This window comes from Grammomys surdaster, unplaced genomic scaffold, assembly GCF_004785775.1.
Source record: "Grammomys surdaster isolate TR1022 unplaced genomic scaffold, NIH_TR_1.0 338, whole genome shotgun sequence".
NCBI classification, from domain to species: domain Eukaryota; kingdom Metazoa; phylum Chordata; class Mammalia; order Rodentia; family Muridae; genus Grammomys; species Grammomys surdaster.
In genome coordinates, this window is record NW_021604757.1 from 2,175,661 (window position 1) to 2,191,086 (window position 15,426).

A 15,426-nucleotide genomic window follows, 5' to 3' on the forward strand; every position below is an offset into this window, starting at 1 on the left:
TCTGCTGCCTAGGAGTGTGTGTGCAAGGTTCTTCTGTTCAAAAAGGACAAGGCCGTCTGTGACACCCCCACCAGGGGCCAGCCTCTTTGAATAAGGGTTGGCCATCCACTAAGGCAGAAGACTGAGACTATTTTCTCATGGATGAGAGACCAAGTCTGAGTGACTAGGAACAGACCAGGGCACCAACGTTTTGAGACAAGATCATAATTAAAAATGTTTGTAATAACTAACTACTACAGGTAAAATTTTGTTAAGTATTTCAGAAAACACATAAGTTAGAGGGAGAGAATCTTCTACAACTTGTATTTCTGTGATATCTGTATCCTTAAGTTACATGTATTATCTATATAATCAGAAAAGGAAATGAAAAAATAAGATGGAAATGAAAAAAAGCTTTTTCTTTATAAAGCCAAGTGAGGTTCAGCGATGGGAAGTGGGACTGTCAAGCCCCATCAAGGAGCTCGGAGGCTACAGCCCAGACTGGCTCCAGCTGGCAGCCAGCCTCCAGCCAGAGCCTCCTGGGTGCGGGATTATTGACTGGCCCAGCAGGCCAATGGTTAGCTAAAGCAACTTCTTGAAAGCTGCTTTTCTCTGACGCCTTCAGTCTCTTACTGTTCTTTCTCTAGCCAGGACACAGTGATGGCTAGAGATTCCTTCTCCCCAAGGCTGCTCGTGTGCCTTCAGATTTCTTTGGAGGTTACTAGTTTTACTCTAGTCTTACTAACTTTACTAACTTATGATAAAAATATGACTTTAGAAAATATACATGTAGGGCTTCAGTGTTTGAACTAAAATGTCTGCTACCTGTAGTCTAGTAAGTTAAAATTTGTTTGGTTCGGGGCTGGAGAGATGGCTCAGCGGTTAAGAGCACTGACTGCTCTTCCAGAGGTCCTGAGTTCAAATCCCAGCAACCACATGGTGGCTCACAACCATCCGTAATGAGATCGGATGCCCTCTTCTGGTGTGTCTGAAGACAGCTACAGTATATTCATAAATAAAATAAATAAATAAATCTTAAAAAAAAAAAATTTGTTTGGTTCTATATTATCTGTGATTATCAAGGAAGTCTCTGAAATGAAATCCTTCTCTGCTTTGTTTACTGTTCCTGACTGACTCTCCCAGTCGGATCTTCACTTGGACTCCTAGTGGGTGAAGCTAACAGGGTGTTTTCTTTCCAGTATGGAGTGCTTCCTCCCTGAGGCAGGGGGGCCTGTGTGTGAATTTCTGCATCAAAGCCAGCAGGGGGAGCACATTTACATAAGACTCTGAAGCCAGCTACCTTGGTAAAACAATTCAACTTTCTTCAGGAGAAAGGCTCTTTTGAATGTGAGTGAATTATCATACAATAAAGCAATAGCATGGTGATTTGGTGCTGAGATAAAGAACACTTGACAAAGAGTATTTAGAAATCGTCCAGCGGCCGCTATTTCAAGGGTGAGGTTATTGCCACAGCAGGTGCACATACACTCTGCCCGTACCTGTTTCTCCAGGCTTGGTTTGCTAAGCTGTACAGTCTGAGGTCCAGCGAGTCTGGTCCCTGGAGTAGCTATGACAATGCTGGTGAGCTGGGCCATAGGGAACGTTTTGGCTATGGTTGCGGTTTGTCCATTGACAACACGGACAGGGTGGATGGAATTCTGGGATGTGGGGAGGGTTGTGGGTGTAAACTTGGTCAGCATGACAGGCCTCTGGATAAGCTGAGGAGCTGCAAGCATGGGAGGAGGCGCTGGAGCGATAGGAATGTTATTCTGGGCCACAGGCTTGGGTCGAACCTATGAGAGAGAGAAAATAATTCTGTATTACCAGAAATAGCAAGTCTTCCAGCGTTTTCAAGCAGACTGGTGCCATATGGCTCATGACAGTCTTCTAAGTCTGAATGTTTAGGTTAACTTAAAATGATCCTGTGGTGGCTACTACTGATATAGTAGCAAGAACTACATTAAACATTGTTATCAACACCTATAGATATAATTTTCTAAAACACAAAAGCTTCATGAAATCTACCAACATATCACACTGATTTCACTTGAACTAACCTTTGACTCTTTACTGAAAACCTTTCACACAGCTGTTGTGAGAATGAAAATAGACAGTCAGTATACAGTGCCCAGGACTACATCAGGATTCTCTAAACATCAGTTCATACCATTTTTAATGTCCTGACTGTGCTTCCTGTCTGCAGGCTTAAGTACTTCCAACCTGTTGTCTACCAGGAGACAGAGGGAATCTCTAAACCATTAAGTACAATCATGTTAAGTACTTGTCTGCAACTGCTTCCACAGACCCCCTGTTGCTACGACTCAACCTACATCACTGCACAATGGTGAGGATCCACAGGCTCTTCTCCAGGGCATCTTTCCAGGCTCTTCATAAGTTTAACCCGGGTGGCCTCATGGTCTCTGCACAGCCACACCAAATCTCCTTGGCTTTTTGAACATACATGTGTGTCTCCACTCCAGACATAAAAGCCTACACTGTACTCTCAGCAGGGGCCATTTAAAAAATTCCTTCTTCAAAATATATCAGACAGACTTTACTGGGGTTTTAGGTCTCACATTGAATGTTGGACTTTTCAAGGAAATCATGAATGTACTTTATCAGTCTAGAATGGTCTGTGTCCCTTTCATATGTTCAATCTATCGTACTTCCCTTATAGACACTAATTCTCTATAGGCAACTGTGATGCTGCTGTGGCTGTGTCTTGAAAATCAGCATATCCAGGACATAATAGCTTAGTACAATGTTTGCTACCAACAGTACTTATAAAGATCTATCTCATAAATAACAGATAGATCTTCTTCTCTCATGCTAGTACTGTATGACCCCTGACAGACAAAACTCCTTTCTCTCTGTCTGAAAGCTATACCCTCAGAGAATAAGTGTTGCTCTTTCTACTGGATGAACTGCCTGGAGTCAAGCAGGGTTAGTCTAGTTGCTGGGAGAACGATCAGGGATTAGGGGAGGCAGCCCTCCTTGGGGCTGGGTAGAAAAGCCCGAGGCAGACTCCTACTCCAATTTCTGTAAGCCAGGTTTCACAATGGCTCACCTGGCTGTTGATTCTCCCTCTACTCTTTTTAGCAAAGTTCCCTTTGCTAAATATGGCTATATTTCTCCCAACCAAGGTGGTGGCGTCATGATGCTTCCACCAGTATTATCTTAGTTGCTTTCCACCAGGCAGTTTCGCCTCACCTTCACTGCAAGGGCAAGGCCCTGAGGATCTCATGACACTTCCCACAGTTGGAGCTCCCACTGCCTTACTCACCTGTGGAAGAAAGTTTGGACGTGGAGTGAGTCTAGGAGGAGGGATAAACTGTGGTACTTTGATGGGCTGAGGAGGTGTTGCTTGAACCTGCTAAGAAACAGGGAAACATAAATAAACCCGAGGGCATTCACTAGTCAGTGTCAGAGGCAGACATACAAAGGACATGGGCATCTGCCTTCCACACCACACAGAGTTCCCGCCAGCTCTCTCCATGCAGTTCACTATGTGAACTACACTGCGTCAGAAACTATTTCCTTTCCCACCTACACACTCTGTCCATAAAGGGATCAAAGGCACTCCTGTCTCCTCACGCACAGAAGCAAGCAGACACGGCAATGGTGGACTGTTTTCTGATACTCACGAACTCTTACATTTATATTTTAAGAGTCAAAACTACAGCTAAAGTAAAATCAAATTTACTGTCTTTCCACATGGATTTTCCCTCCCTCAAAGATACAAGCTTTACTCAACAGAGAGCAGCTTTCTTCCTACAGCGAACTTTTTTTTTCTTTTTTTCTGGCTTTTTAAAACATGGTTTTTCTGTGTAGCCTTGGCTGTCCTGGAACTCACTCTGTAGACCAAGTTGGCCTCAAATTCATAGAGATCTACCTGCCTCTGCCTCCTGAGGGCTGGATTAAAGATGTGTGCTACCACACCCAGTCTACAGAGAACCTATGACTCCTCATGCCTGGTTGAGGGCTGTGACTCTAAGGACTTTGACAAATCTTCACTTTGTTGCTACTTTTCCTCATTATTGATCTTTATTCAAAAAGCCACCAAGAGCTCTGTCATTTGAAGAAGATAACTGAGAATCACAATTTGAACCTGGCTCTCATAAACTTCCAAGAACAACAGTGCCTAAATGGCTTGATCCTAGAAATATCACGGACAGTCTTGTTCAAGTATTTCCTTCAGGTGATCCTCCCTCTGGAAGGACTCGATCTTTGGCACATTAACCTCCAAGTTTCCTGAGTATTTTTAAAGTGTGTCCCAACCAACTCTAAGTACTTCCTGGCTTTATTCAATTTAGAGGGATAATGAATTGAAAGAATGTAGAAGAGGGTTTTCTTCAAAGCAGGATATAGCACAGGGAGTTTCAGCACTCGGATCTCAGGGTGTGTGTATGTGTTGTGTGTGTGTGTGTTTGTGTGTGTGCGCGTGCGCATGCATGTGAGAGGCCTACAGGGGAGTTTGCTTTGCTAGGAATGATAGGCGCTCAGAACCCAGCAGGAGCCCAAAATGGATACCCTCTTCAATGTACAACCTGAACCCTCTCATGTGAACATATGAGTAGCAGCTGCTGGCTTACCAGAGTGACTGTGTTTTTTGCCACAATTTGGACAGCCTCTGCCCCAGGCCCAGTGACCTTACTAGACGTCTGGAGGTTGACTGGTGTGTTCTGCACATCAGTGCTGAGCACAGCCTTCTGGCTGTTGATGGCGGTCACCATAGCAATGGTAGGTCTCTGGCCCACAACAGAGGCAGGCATGGTCGCAGTTGCTGCTTTCAAGACGAGAGGTAGTGTCTTTGTGGTAATCATAGAAGCTGTAGTTACAGTCTTCTAGGAGACACGGAGAACAGATATTAGGAGACCGAAATGTGATCCCACTGAACCATATACTGCCAAACTCCTAAAGGAAACAATGCAACCAGGTTTGTCTATACGTACGCAGAGCATGCTTCCTACTACAGAGAGACAAGCTCTAGTTTCTCAAGTTAGGATCACTTGTAAACAGCAAAGCTCACTGCAGTGAGTGTACCCTCATGTAGACACATGGTTTTAGGGAATGGACAGTACACATCTACATGTACATAACAGGAGCCCACTTATTGCTTCTGGGTTTTCTAACTGCATAAAGTCAGTTAATTCCTGTGTAAGTTGCACGCTGTCTCTATCCCTGATTGCTATCACTTCACTGAACTGGCAATTTGCCTTCTATGACACAAAGGAAAGGTGTCATCTTTCTGAGGACCCCCTGGGGGAGCAGAAGAGAAACTCACTGGAGGATCATCAGCACAACTGCTGCCTCAGAGGCAGTAAACCCCAAGCTGCAGATAAGGACGTTGTTAAAGAGTACAGGAAACACCAGTTTTCTATTCCAAAGGGAGGGTTGTGCTGCCGCCTACAACCTTTCCCCTGGAGAACTGACACGGAAATCATCAAAGAGTCAGGGAAACTGACAAGGTGGGAACAAGCACCTGCCTTTCAAAAGCCTTGGAACTTAGAGGAGGAGCTTTGGTGAGGACCCGGAGCTTTGAAGCTGCATTTGCCCACCTTTTTACTAGAACGATTACAAATGTCTGTTACAGAAACCACCATATTACGCTATATACACATCTCTCTGGCACTACTGCTTGCCACTCAAGATGCAGACCTTTCAGGAACGCAAACATTCATCTCCAACTTACTGGCTCTGATATTTATTCCACTTTTATTTCTCTTTCTAAATGTAGTCTACACTTTGGCAGCCACCAGCTACACCTGGCTTTTTATAATTTTAATTAGAAAATGAAATGGTCAGTCCTGGGCTTATAGTCATCACATCTTCTGAGCCACACGTGGCAAGTCCTAGCAAGCAGGACTGTGGTGGGAGAGCATGCCCTGCTCTGCAGGAATTCTCCCCAGCGGCCCTCTCTCCTCTACACACCTGGAAAAACCTTGAAGTTTCTCCTCCACACCATGTATCCAGATACTGAGTGTATAGACTTCTTTACATTTTCTTCCTGATATGTGTTTGCATGCACATACACTCATCTTTTAAAACCTCTTTTTAAGAAGAACAACAACATCAACAAAATGTAAAACTGTGTACTCATCCATCCCACTAGCAATCCTTATTAGTGTCTACAATTAAAACCACCCAAAATACAGCACGGGCAGCTCATGCCTCCCACCACGGCCTTCTCAAATGTGAAATGGCACCTGGGCAGCAGGTCAGGGTTGAGAGCCAGCTGACAGCTAAATGTCATTTGATCACCGGAAGTATTAGAGTGTACAGCAGCAAAGGCTATCTGACGAAGCCAGCTGTTGTATAAAGAGTTTTAAACACAGTATGCTATCAGTTTCAAATTTCAATTTAAAATGCTTAAATACAAAGAGCTTTTGAAGAGGTAAGTGAGCAAGCCATAGTAGATGGCCTTTAATCCTAGTGTAACACAGGCTATGAAGTGACCATCTTGTCAGTAGAATCCAATGACACAGATTTTAAAACAGTTTATGTGTTCATATTGCTTTAAATGAGATCAATGGACTTTTGTTTGGAATATCTTTAGTTGAGGCAATCATTATCAATATTTTGATTAACTCTAAACTGATTATTCTAGCAAATACTGAATAAAAACACAAATATGAATGTGTTTATATTACATATTTACCTAAATTATACATTATCATTAACTTGATGCTTTCATAACATTAAATCTGACAAGTTACTTCCCACTGAAACTCAGGATTTTATTATCCTTTATATGTGTTTAATTGTGGCTGATTTTATTGTATATATTCTAACATTTATATAATTATACATAATACGTAGGCCCAAGACCTAGTATGACTGTCTCAGTGAAAACTTCTTAATGAATGTATTCATGGATTAGTTAAGATTCTCATTTCTTATCCAATCTTATCTCCACTCCAAATATTAGGGAACATGAAGCAAACTCTTCAAATGTTAAGGTTTAGACAAGAAGGGTTCTTTGACATCCAAGCATACTGAAAATGTCTCAGCGGTCCACAGGAAGAAGAGAAGATGCAGAATGGTTGGGTGTCCAGAATAAAAGACAATGATTTTCATGGAAGTTGTGTTTGGACCTGGGTAGATAATGCTACTCAAGTCTGATGATCGTCAAGTGAAGGTAGCAGGTTCCATAAGCTTCTTTAATTGTAACAAAACTTGACTCCTATGAGCTAGAAACTCATGCAGACATATATTCAGTGGCACCAAGGCAAAGGCCTTTTGTTTTACTTTAATAAATTAAAAAAATTAAGATTTATTTATTTTATGTGTACCATGTTTTGCCTGCATGTATGCATGTGCACCACATGTGTGCCTGAGTGCTTGTAGAGGCCAGAAGAGGACATGGAGTTACCAATAGCTGTGAACCACCATACTAATGTTTGGAACCAAACATAGGTCCTTGGCAAGAGCAGTGGTGCCCTTAATTGTTGAGCCATCTTTCTGGCTCCTAATTTTTTTTTTGTTTGTTTGTTTTTTGTTTTGGGGACAAAGTTTCCCTTGGCAGTCCAAGCTGGCCTCAAACTTGCAGTGATCAACCAGTCTCAGACTCTTAAACACTGGGATTACATGTGTAAACCACAAAGCCTGGCTAAATACCTTTGTATTTTTTGCTAGGTTAATACTGTTAACTTGTAAGATAAGAGGCATTTTAATTTACAAAGAGCTGATCTAACACACAAATCAGAACTCCAAGGGATATTTCTATGGGATCTAATTAACCTCTACATCTGTTTTAGTGTCTGCTTAATTTTGAATAGGAAGTCACTGTTGTACACTCAAACACAAATAGAATTCATCCTCCCCTTTGTTTATAAGGTTATTTTTGTATTTAGTTTTTAGTAACTACACACCTTCCGCCGACAGCCTATAGTTTTCCAACTAGGGGTGTGGCCTTGACAGTCTGATGCTGCTATTATCCAAGTCTTGTTGTTGATTTCATGTGTACAACTTCCCTGTTGTGTCTAGAAGACACTGCCTCAAAGCAAGGGTCCCTCAGTTTAGAATATGAAACGTCCTCACCTAGCATCTCCTTCCTGCCCACTCTAATCACAAACAAAGGTCATTCTTTTCACAAGTTACAATCTAATATATGCTATACTTAAACTACTATCTATCTATTATGAGCCTTTAATTACCTCTGTAGGATTACCAAACACCCAAGTTTCATCAGGCACTTAGGGGCAGCTCTTCTTGCCTTTGCTGGCCTTGTATCTCTCCCATTACTTGACACTCAATACTCGAATAATGTGAGCCTCCTTGCTACCTCAAATGTGTGAAAACTTGAGCGGGGATGTCTTGTTTCCAGTTGGTGAAATGTTTAGGAAGGGTTAGAGGTGTGGCCTTGGTGGGGGAGGTATGTTCCTGGGAGCGGGATAGGTTTTAAAAGCCCACAACAGGTCCATTCTCACTCTATTTCTGCCTCCTGCTTGGGACACTACACCTGCCTTTGCATTTACTTTTCTTTTTTTCCTTTCTTTCTTTTTTTTTTTTCGGTTTTTCGAGACAGGGTTTCTCTTTATAGTCAGGGCTGTCCTGGAACTCACTCTGTAGACCAGGCTGGCCTTGAACTCAGAAATCCGCCTGCCTCTGCCTCCCAAGTGCTGAGATTAAAGGCATGTGCCACCACCGCCTGGCTCACATTTACTTTTCTAAAGAAAGATTTTATTCTACTAGTATTTTTAAATTTGAATTTTTAAATTATATGTCTGAGTCAGGGTTTGTACATGTAATTGCAGTGCCTGTGGAGGCCAGAAGAGGGCATCAGATCCCCTGGAACTGGAGTTATAGATAGTTGTGCGCCACCTACCACAGGTGCTGAGAAACTGATTCTGAGTCCTCTGCAAGCAAAGTACAGGCTCTTACTCTCTTGGCACCAAAACTGTCCCTTCCAGTCCCCTCCATTAAAATATTTTAAAAGATTCTTTTATTTTTAGTTTGTTTCTTTTAGTGCGTGTCATGTGGTGTGTGTGTGTGTGTGTGTGTGTGTGTGTGTGTGTGTGTGAGAGAGAGAGAGAGAGAGAGAGAGAGAGAGAGAGAGAGAGAGAGAGAGAGGGACAGAGAGATAGAGACAAAGTGTACATCTGAGTGTAGCTGTCTGTGGTAGTTGTGGGCTTATTAGACATGGGTGCTAGGAACTGAACTCAGGTCCTCTACAAAAATAATGCAAACTTTTAACCACTGAACATCTTCTATAGATCCCAAATTTACTTTTTGTAAACTCTGTATTTTTTTAATTGTCTTATTCCCTACATCGCTGATGCTCTCTGCTCATCACAGAAATCCCATTCATTGGTCAAGACCCTATCATATGCCACCTCCTTTAAAAATTACTTTTGATTCTTCTAATGAAAAATGACTCTGTTCTCTGGGATTTTCATAGTTCTTCACTGATAATTTGATTTTACTCCTTATAACAGTTTGTATTTTTCTTTCAAAAATTTAAAATTCTTGAAAAAAGAAACTATTTTTTTGTGAGCCAGTCTAGCCTCCACATTGGATAGCTCAGTGCTTACACAGTGTAGACTTAATAAACATTTACAAAATCAACAAAAATGAATGATTCTAATATAGCAGATTCTTGGCAGGGCCACTGCTCTTTGTATACTACCTAGCACACAGGGAGCAGTCAGTAAACAATGAATGAAGCTTACTGCAAAGACAAACAGCAGAAACCTAGAGGCCTTTGGGTTTTAGCATTAAGCCTTTGCATTAAACAAAATCAAAAGAATATAAAATCAAGGTTACCTAAATCAATTAACTATGTCAGGTGTGCTACCAGATGGAGGGAAGCGATGCCACACTGTTCTGGAGCAGTGCTGGGCCTGTTGTTCACCACCCAATGCAGAGTGCAGGTGAACAGAGGCTACCAACTAGGTAGCCTCTTTTGTTTATAAGTCTTTTCTTGATTTGTGCGACATGGAATATTACTTGAATAGAAAATTTTATGTATCACCAAACAACAATTCTACCCTATTCTTTCCATGTAAACTATCTCTGATCTAACTGCATTTTGGAGGAAGAACCTAATCCAACTCTGCCTAGAACCTGAGGAAACGCAAACTCAGAAGCAATCTGTGAGAAGTTATAGACATCTAGGGGCCTTGAAGAACAGCCTGGACAGCTCACAGCTGGCTGTAGCTCCAGACTCGGGGGGATCCAATGCCCTATTTTGGCCTCTGCAGGCAATGAATGCAAGTGGAGTGCATACATACATTCAGACAAATAATTCCACATGCAGAGGCAGGCAGATCTCTTGAGTTTGAGACTAGCCTGATCTACACAGTTCTGGCCAGCCAAAACTATATAGTGAGACCCTGTTGGGGGAAAAACAAGTCCAATCTGCATATAGTATTAGGGTGATTAGTGGAAAAGTGTGTTTGGTGCTCTTGTTCTCTGATTTAGGACAGGGACTTAAAACACATGCTGGACAAGTACTCTATCACTGAGCTATAGCCTCAACACATTAGACTCTTTTGTTGTTGTTTTGTTTTGGTTTTGTGAGACATGGTTTCTCTGTGTAACAGCCCAGGCTGTCCTGGAATTCGATTTGTAGACCAGGCTGGCCTTGAACTCACAGATATCTGCCTGCCTCTGCCTTCTGACTGGTCTGACCATGTGTGCCATCATGCTTGGCTAGACGCTTTTTAAAAAAATTACTTTATGTGTGTAAGTGTTTTGCAGGCATATATGTGCACCATATGCATGTCTAGTACCTACAGGGGCCGAAAAAGGCATAGATCCACTGTTACTGCAGTTATGGATGGCTGTGAATCACCATCTGGATACTGAGAATTAAACTGGGTCTTTTGTAAGAGGAGTAGGAACTCTTTAACTGCTAGGTCATCTCTTTTATTTATTTTATTTGGGGATGTGTGTGTAGGTGTGCAGATGTGTGGAGGCCAGAGGTCAACCCCAGGTGTCATTCTTCAGTTACCCACTTTGTTTTGTATTTTAAATACAGTTTGCTTGTTTGTTTGTTTGAGTCAGGGTTTCTCTGTGTAACAGCCCTGACTGTCCTGGAACTTCCTCTGTAGACCAGGTTGGCATACAATTCTCAGAGATCTGCGTGCCTCTGTCTCCCAACTGCTGGGATTAAAGGCATGCACCAACACACCTGTCCGAATTGATTTGTTTTTATTTATGCATTTAATGTGTATACATGTGTGCCTGAGTATACACACACACACACACACACACACACACACACTATGGATACAGGTGCCTGGAGAGGCAAGAGGAGGAGGAGTTATAAACTGTTGCATGCCTCTTGATGTGGGTGCTGGAGACTGAACACAGGTCTTCTGCAAGAGCACCAAATACTGTTAATCCCTGAGCCATTTCTCCAGCCCTCGTTTTGTTTTTTGAGACAGGATCTCTCACTGGGATCCCAAATTTACTGATTTAGCTAAGTTGGCTGGCCAGCAAGCCCCAGGGATGCGCCTGTCTCTACTTGTCTAGCACTGAGATTTAAAAAAACACACACATGACTATGCACTGGTTTTTTATGTAGATGGTGGGTCTAGAACTTAGACCTTCATGCTTACACAGCAAGCCCTTTTCCAACTGAGCCATCTCCCCAGGTCCATCAGTTACTTTTAAAATGGTATTTTCATAATATATATGTGTGCAGAGGTCAAGTTTGAATAATTTTCTTAATCAAATGTCAATTCCAAATATGCCCTTTCAGTATATCTTGACTCTCTCCTAACATTCTACACTAGATTAAATGCCCTTTTCAGTAAAACATTTTCACAGCTACATCAAGCTATGATATGACACTGCTACTTAGCTCTAAGGCTCACCTGCAACCTCATTCAGATCTCTACCAGTTTATTAGAATCAATGCACATTCTCAACAAGTAGACTTGAACATTTTGTCTATGGATAATAAAAACATAGCACCCTTTTGAATGCTTCTTTCTACATCATTCCCAAAGCATGGATACTGGAACAGCTCCATGCCTAAGTTCTAAGAATTGTACAATAATTACAGAAGGGATCAAGTCACGTTAGTACATATATAAATAAATACCCCAGAAATCTCCAAATGGAAATCATTCCTGGCCCCTCTGAGATAGGATCTCTCTCATGAAGCCCAAGAAGGCCTCACACTTGAGCTTGTTATGTTGTCAAGGGTGACTAATTGACTTTTTGACCTCTCTGCTCCCACCTCAGAATACTCAGATCACAGGCATGCACCACTACCCCTGGCTTTATACAGTACTGAGGATCAAACCCATGGCTTCATGAATGCTAGTTGAGCTCCCTAGCTCCATCCCAAGCCCATCATTTACCTCCTGCTCCTTAGAAGCTCTTTCCTTCTGCAGGTGAATTTAACTGATCCTTATGTCAGTGACAGTAAAAACCCCAAACAAAATTCAGAAAAGTTGTTTAGTGTTAGCTGAGCTTAGGATAGTTCAATATAATCCAGTTCTATGTGACCAATAAGTAACCAATACCCAACACTCAGCCTTGGTTGCTCCACCCACACGGTTACCTGTGATGCAGTCAGACTAGGCGGTGCTGCTGACTGCTGGGCGTGCTGCTGCTGCTGTTGTTGTTGCTGCTGTTGCTGCTGCTGTTGTTGCTGCTGCAGGGGCTGTAGTGGCTGCTGCTGTGCTGTTTGCAGTTTGTTTTCAGACTGTGACAATGGCTGTATCTGGAACTTGTCCGGCTGCTCTTGCTTGACTATCAGGTTCTTCCGAAGCTGTTCAACTACTCTTTTCTACCAAACGAAGACAAAAGAAAACTTATCAGAACATTGATCATTCTCTAATGTCTTTCCACAACTAGCTTCATCTAACACCATACCTAAAATGTACAGATTCTAACACAAGGAACCCAAAGAACCTTATAGATTCCCATTAATATGAAACCAGTGTTATAAAAAAAACTTAGGCACACAGATTTAAAGAGTGAAGCAAAGCCCATGCTTTCGCCTCCCTCCTCTTCTTCCTCCTTCCTAGATTCTCTTTCCTTCCCTGTCCACACCTCTTCCTTAAGGTGGCTTTACTATGCAGTCCAGTGGGCCTTGAACTCAGTGCCTTGCTTCAGCCTCTCAAATGCTAGGATTATAGGGTTGAACCACTCTAGCCAATTCAGATTTTTTGGCCATTATCAGTTTAGCCTGTGAGGTAGAGCAGAACAGGACAACAGAAGCACTGGAGCTATGATGTCTTAACTCAAGCCCAGAGTATATGCTGTTGGGTGGGTATTTTCAATCTACCTGTTCCTTAGTGTCCTGGTGTGTAAACATGAGATAAAAATGTGTCTTATGAGCAGTAAATGAGCTAATCTATATGGAATGCACTGAACTTTAATTGGAACATTTCTGATCATTACTAAGTTATTTCATCTGACACTTTAACTTTTCTAGAGAGCATCATGTATCTCTCCCAGTTTGAAACATTAAGTAGGGTTTGGGACATGGCTCTTGTATAACATATGCAAGGCTTCAAGTTCAAGCCATAGCATGAATGATATCTCTCTCTCTCTCTCTCTCTCTCTCTCTCTCTCTCTCTCTCTCTCTCTCTCTCATTTTTAAATAAAGAAACTGTTGTATGCTATATATACAGAAAGTATTCTGAATTACTGAAATGTATAACTACCGAGTAGGACTTCTTCACTAGGACAGATTTTAGAAATGTATATGACATATGCATAGCATCATATGCTATCTGTTTAGGCAGAGTACAAGTTTAACTACATGGGATGGAAATTTAAAGTCAAACTGGACTTGGTGGCACATGCCTATGAATCCTAGCACTCAGGAGGCTGAGGTAGGCAGAGCGCTTTGAGTTCCAGGCCAGCCTGAACTATGTAGCTATGTAGTGTGTTCTAAGACAGTTAGAGCTACATAGTGAGACCTTGGTTAAAAAAAAATTAAAATAAAAAGCAAGAAAGAAAATTTAAAATCAAGGTCTTATAAACATCTTAAGTTGTACTTAAAAAAAAAAAGATGTGGTTTTGGATATTTTCATTATTATAATAATCTATCCCTCTTGCCTGCCTTCTGCCTTCCTTTCCTTTCTTTTTAGTGTATGGCAGAGGTGCTCAACTTGTGGGTTGCAAAGACTTTGGGGTCAAATGACCCTTTCATAGGGGCTTAAGACCATCAGAAAACATCGATGTTTACATTATGATTCATAACAGTAGTAAGATTACAGTCATGAAGTAGCAATGAAATAATTTTATGGTTAGGGGTCACCATAACCTGAGGAGCTAGCTCTATTAAAGGCATGCATCATTAGGAAGGCTGAGAAGCCCCTGTGTAGGGGACCTCATGTGTGCTAGGCAAGTACACTGCCGTTAAGCTACAGCACCAGACTCTATAAAGACTACATTTCATAAAAATATATAATTCATCACAGGAAACTGCTATGAATGCAGGGTTTATTAACATCTCCACTTTGTTGACAGCACTATGCTGTAAACCAATGTCCTCATTCCCTACACAGAGTGTGCGAGGGACTAAAGACTAGTCACTGGCTCAGAGAGGCTGCACAGTGAAGTCATCAGCTGCAGTTTGCTGGTTCTGATAACAAAAGGTTGATATTTCTGGGACAGATTATGACTGGAGACAATGAAGCTTAGTGCTAGTTGAGATTAGTATACTTTTGATTAATTAACTTTTTGAGATAAGTTCTTATGTATTCCAAGCTAGTCTCAAACTCACTGTGTAGTGGTCAAGGATAACCCTGAACTGACTGATCATCTTTGGAGTTCTAGGAATATAGATGTCACCACCACACCTAGTTTGTACAATGCTAGGAGTCAAACGCTGAACATCATGTATGTTGGTCAAGCACTCTACCAATGCAAATGCACCCCTTGCTCTCAAAATAAAGCTTTCAGTAAAGGTTAAGTGAATCTGAAACAGCCAGGTTAACCTGCAAATTACTAATGTGGCGCTAATCAACTTTGCCACCCATATTCACTAAAGAACGCAAACTCCAAGGCTACCTTACTTAGTATGGTGGAATAGTTAAATATTCACAAAATGTATTTTGAAAGCATTTAAGTCAATATTAAATATATTCTTAAAAAGTTTAAAAATACTGTTATTGATTCTTTTCAGACAATGAAAATATCACATAAAGGACAATTTTGGGGAGGGAACCAATTGTACACTATACCTCATACTAGCAATGCCTTTTAAAGGAAAAAAATTTTTAAATGCAGCCCAAGTCTTTTTGCAGAAGACACATGCAGAATAAAAAAATTAATAAACTATTAAATCGTTATAAAAATTAACATTCAAGTCTTCAAAATTATATTTCTCAAGTATAGAGGGCATTAAAGGTGCTGCAGGTAACTGTGAGCACTGCACAGAGATGTTAGTTAGCACTGGGTGCCTTTCTCAACACCTAGACATTAGAGAGTTAAATAATTAATTAAACTTGCTTTCAGTCTTCCTCATCACCAGAT

General features: G+C 41.5%; 1 protein-coding gene across 8 annotated transcripts in view; it reads right to left on the reverse strand.

Moving 5' to 3' along the window:
• The window catches only part of Phf21a (PHD finger protein 21A), a 176,476-nt gene that overhangs the window by 29,248 nt on the left and 131,802 nt on the right, over nucleotides 1-15,426 (reverse strand). For 4 of the 8 annotated variants that reach the window (XM_028778614.1, XM_028778615.1, XM_028778616.1 and 1 more), the window contains 4 exons: nucleotides 12,497-12,724; nucleotides 4,572-4,823; nucleotides 3,263-3,352; nucleotides 1,479-1,772 (listed from right to left, as the gene is read on the reverse strand). In XM_028778614.1, the coding sequence (XP_028634447.1) occupies nucleotides 1,479-1,772; nucleotides 3,263-3,352; nucleotides 4,572-4,823; nucleotides 12,497-12,724 (864 nt within the window). The remainder of the gene's footprint in view (nucleotides 1-1,478; nucleotides 1,773-3,262; nucleotides 3,353-4,571; nucleotides 4,824-12,496; nucleotides 12,725-15,426) is intronic. The other 4 variants (XM_028778618.1, XM_028778617.1, XM_028778619.1 and 1 more) reach the window with 3 other exon arrangements.